Genomic DNA, 4836 nt, shown 5'->3' with positions numbered 1-4836 from the left:
CAAGAACAGAAAGTGCTATTGACCACTGAGTCTCTGCAGCCCGCTTCTTTCTTCTTCTTTTCTTTCTTCCCGAGCTTGCTGTTCACCTCAGATCCTCAAGTCCTGTTTTCTTACAAAGTTTTGAAGTCATATAAAAACACCTGTATGAAAAGCAGACATAACCAGACCCCATTCAATAAAGCAATTCAACCTGAAGATATTGTCTGGAAAGTTCTGCCATCCCTCACGCCCACAAACACAGGAACATGTCAATGAGACACTGTTGCCCCCTACCTACCTTTCTCTCCAAATCACCCTAGTAAAAAAGAAATTTTTTTCACATTTGGGAAGTGTGAACAAAACTTCCACACACAATGGGAAGCAGGATATTGGTCTTACATTGGGTTTTCACACCTCGAATATAAAGAACAGAGATAGTTGAAGTGTGTTTGCTGTAGGAAGCAATATAAGGGCTGATTCTGAAGGGAAGACAAAGGCCAAGTGGTACTAACATTGCATGATCTCTGTAATTTTAAAAATAATGATAATTTTTAGGAGAACATATGAATGAAAGAGAGCATGGAATGAAAGAGCGCCCACCGTCAAAAGCATGAAGCCGCACCACGTGAGAAGGGACATCAATTAGCCACGGTGACAACACACTGAAATGAGACGGGATGACGTGCAGCCAAAGGCAAGGTCAGTTAGCAATCACCAAAAGCTCTCCACACATGAGGAGACTCTCAGGCTAGGCAGACCAATGAGGTGACAAACATGGTAGTCCTGAGGACAGACCCAACAATTAGAGGTGCTGAGAACAAGACATTATCCCACAACAGCAGACAGGCTAGCAACAAGCTTGCCCAGGCTCCTAACTAGAAGTTCCTGTTCTCTGTGGCTTTCTCAGGACTCAAGAGTGAACGTGAGGATGGCGGGCCCGCGGAATGAAAATCTGTGTGCCTAGAAACAGATGTGAGAAGCGGTTTCTCCTCACAATATCTTTGTTCACGTCACCTCATAAAGATCATGGCCGCAGTAGTGAAATGGGTGACGTCAAGCAGGACTATCTGGAAACATTTATTGCCAATCCAAAATGGAGCCTTGTCTAGTGCTTGTCGAAAGTCTACCTACTCCCCTCTTCCAGATGACTACAACTGCAAGGTAGAGCTCGCTTTGACAACCGATGGCCGGACAATAGTGTGCTACCACCCTTCTGTGGACATCCCGTACGAACACACAAAACCTATCCCTCAACCAGACATTTTGTGTAATAATGAAGAAACACATGAACAAGTGCTGAAAACCAAATTAGAAATCAAAAGCGAGCGGCTTGAGCAAGGCCCCATGATAGAACAACTCAGCAAGGTGTTCTTAACCACGAAGCACCGCTGGTACCCGCACGGACAGTATCACAGACGTCGTAAGAAACCGAATTCTCCCAGAGACAGGTGACGGCTCTTGACTTCCCAGGCATAAGGAAGTTTTGCTGTGTGTCTTATTTGCCAGCTGAGAAAACGCACCTGGTGTATTCATTAAGATGTTATGTAAGAAAATAATAAAAGTACCTTTCATATTTAAAAAAAAAAAAGAGTGAACGTGAGGATGAGGCCAACTTCCCTCCAGAGCAAACAGAGCTGGTCCTTCAGAAGGGAGCCCAGAGCAGTCTGTCTCCAAATGTGATCCCCAAGAAGTCAAATCAGGCATCTAACACTGATAAAATAAAAAAAGAAATCGATCCTTGGCATATTGAAATCAGAAAGAATGAGGCATAATTTAAGAAATCCACCCAGGATTGTAAAAACCCACCATAGTTCCAATTTACTCTTCTGCTTCCTCTGCTTCCACCAGCTGTCTAGAGCAAACTCAGTAATAATTCAGAAAAATGTTAACACCGGAGCAGGCCCTGAAGCTCTCATTGTCTTAGTTTTTAGTTGCTTGTTCAGTGAAGGGTTGAGAACTTGGTGTCTCCTCTGCAGAGAGTTCTGACTTCTCCAGGCTGGAGTTCCTGAGGCCACTTCTGGCCAGCGTCCTCGCCAAGCATGGTGACCAGCTGAGGTTCTGCACCTCTGTGTCCTGTTTCTGGGACCTGCCCTTCACAGCAACCTGCTTGCAACAAAGTAGCCTGGCCTTTGTCTGAAGTAGGAAGCATGAGAACAAACAGTAACACCCAGAGAACAAGCAGTAGCCCCCTCCCAAACAAGCTCCCTAACTTACTCAGTGTGCTTCCCTGCCTTAAACTTAGAGAGGCAGAAGAATCCGGCCACGTGTGAATTTGCATTTGAATTCTCACTGCCAGGAAGGTTCAGCAAACCAATTAACTAATTAAACCAATTAACGAAATGCTTAATTAACCTTGAAAACAGAAGTGTCAACAAGCACAACAAAGAAGTCACTCTCCCCTGGGAACTGCCTGATGGTTTCGAGCCTTCCTGGTTTTCTGTCTTAAAGGGGTATACAGAGAGAAAAAAAAGCTGAGCATGGGCCTACTGCAGGCCAAGCAGCCTTATCAGGGAGACAGGAGGAGCCAAGGCAAGGATACTTTCTCAAAGTATATTCCTGGCGCGTAAATACACAGGTGCTTTGAAGAGCCTGAACCCAAACACTGGCGGTTTCACAGGTGAACTATACAAGTCCTTATCAGGTAAGTGGGGACAGGAATTTCAAAGCGAGACTCCAGCTTGGAGATAGTCAACACCTGGTAATTCAAACAATTGAAAGGGGGGTGGGGGGGGGGGGGGAAGGCCGCCAAAAAAGTTATGGGAGGCCATTGTTTGAACTCACCTCCTACTTGGCAGCCACTGCAGCTGAGGCCAACCCATGTGAAAGTTCCCTCTATTAACTGACATGCTATAAAACTGAATTCTGAAACAGGCCAGCTGTCAAACCCAAGAAACACATAGCAAGTGGCCTGATTTCCTGATCTGCCTGACAAGGAAGTCCCTCTGCTTTAGTCAACATAAAATACCTGAAATGGGGACTGGCAGCTTGTTTCTAGATTCTGCTGCCTTCGGCCCTTCGCTGCCTGGGAAGGCAGCATCCCTCCCAGCTCTTGGGAACACAGCCAGCCTGATAGAATGAAGTCTTCCCCACTTTTAGGATTGCAAGCAAAAGCCAACCGGATATTGAAACTGGAGTCACTGTCCTTTCGTGCTTTGGCAAAAGCTCCATCAGTACAATGAAATCTCGTGACGTTAGGCATTCTGCTGTCCGTGCAATGCTCTGGTGGTAACCCTTCTTTGCCAAAAACAACCAGTTAACACCTTGCCTGAGTATTCTGAAACATTTTGGTTCCCAGGCTGCTTAGGAAATGTTACTTAGAAAAATTGGTATAGGGCTGGCAGAAGGTGGAGAGGGTAAAGGTGTTCATGACCAAGTCTGAGAACCTGAGTTCAGTCCTCACAAGCCACACAGCGCAAGAAAGGATGGATTCCCGCAAGTTGTCCTCTGACGCCCACACACACATTTCCACACACACAAAGAAATATTTGTTTTGAAGGAGCAATGTATTTTTTTAATAATCAGGAAACAGTTGTTGTCTCAGACAAAAAAATCAGCAGGGCTAGAAATATAGCTCACTAGTAGAGCTCTTGTCCAGCAGGTGTAAAGCTCATGGTTCAAGCCTGAGTGCTGCAAAATAAATAAGCAAGTTGATTTACCAATCAATCGACAATGAGCTAATAGATATATAACACATACAAGTTAATAGATATATAACACATACCAAAAGATAACACAGACAAGAACTGAATAGCCATGGACTAAGGTAGGTTGAAGTAGAAACCATTTCAGAAAATGAACAAACTCTCCAAGGAAACCATCCAAGAGAACTGGAAGCTAACCATCAGGAAATGTGAAGCGTGTAATATGTACATGTAAATATGCATGAGAAGCCTCATACTGGATTTTCTTGTTCCTCTTCTACAATAGACACTGCTTTTCACGTTGACCTTGGAAGAGATCAAAGCTAAGTCAGCATAGGATTTGATTTCTAATCCTTAAGTAAAAAGATACACTGTGAACTGTAGCACCCAGCCAAGCTCACAGATTCTCCCCATAGGCAGGGCCCTGAAATGCAATGTGTATCTAACTCCAATGCTTGAAGAATCAAATTTCAACTGTTCAAACGCCACAAGTTCCACTGCCACTCAAGGGCAGAACAAGTGCCTGGTGGTATTTGAGCTCACCTTAGGGCCTCAGCTTCTTCATCTAAATGATGAAGAGACCTTAGAATTAAAAATCTCTACAACCCCTCTGATGATCCTCACAGACTCCTTCCTACCACAGGCGGCTAGAGTTCTGACAGAAAACACTCCCATGACTACTATTTTGTATCAATTAGCATAATGAGACCAGTATAAGAAGCTTTTCTTGGGAAAAGGACAATATTCCCTTTGGCCAGTCTTATTGAAACTAGTCAGGGAATGTATCAAAAAGGTAGAAAAAGAGGAAAAAAACAAAGAAAGAAGAGAAAAGAAGGAAGGAGGAAGATAGGGAGGAAGGAGGAAGAGAGGGAGTGAGGAAAGAAATAAGGAGGGAGGGAGGGAGGGAGGGAGGGAGGGAGGGAGGGAGGGAGGGAGGAAGGAAGGAAGGAAGGAAGGAAGGAAGGAAGGAAGGAAGGAAGGAAGGAAGGAAGGAAGGGAGGGAAAGCAAGCACCATCCCAGACTGGGGTGTGAACCCAAGAAAGTCAGACCCCCAGCATCTCTGGGGGCTCTAGAGCTACACAGTTGATGGTCAAGCAAAGAGTAAGGAATGTGATTTTTTTTTTAAAGTCATCCTAGACCACAGAGACTCAGGTTCAATTTTCTTTAAATTGTGTAATTGACAGTGACAAACTTCTAGAGAAATCTGTGCCCACC

The 4836-nt window shown here is 44.6% G+C and overlaps 1 protein-coding gene across 1 annotated transcript; it reads left to right on the top strand.

Moving 5' to 3' along the window:
• The first annotated feature begins 918 nt into the window (after positions 1–918).
• LOC119810698 (39S ribosomal protein L42, mitochondrial-like) lies at positions 919–1431 on the top strand. Its single transcript, XM_038324305.1, has one exon. It carries the CDS (start codon positions 1006–1008, stop codon positions 1429–1431), a length of 426 nt encoding a protein of 141 aa, XP_038180233.1. The 5' UTR covers positions 919–1005.
• The last annotated feature ends 3405 nt before the right edge of the window (positions 1432–4836 follow it).

This window comes from Arvicola amphibius, chromosome 3 (assembly GCF_903992535.2).
Source record: "Arvicola amphibius chromosome 3, mArvAmp1.2, whole genome shotgun sequence".
Classification (NCBI taxonomy): domain Eukaryota; kingdom Metazoa; phylum Chordata; class Mammalia; order Rodentia; family Cricetidae; genus Arvicola; species Arvicola amphibius.
Note: the sequence above shows the minus strand (reverse complement) of the source record. Positions and strands in the feature narration are given on the sequence as shown.

Coding starts and splice junctions, on each gene's coding strand:
- LOC119810698 (XM_038324305.1), top strand. CDS start 1,006: ATGGCCGCAGTAGTGAAATGGGTGACGTCAAGCAGGACTATCTGGAAA.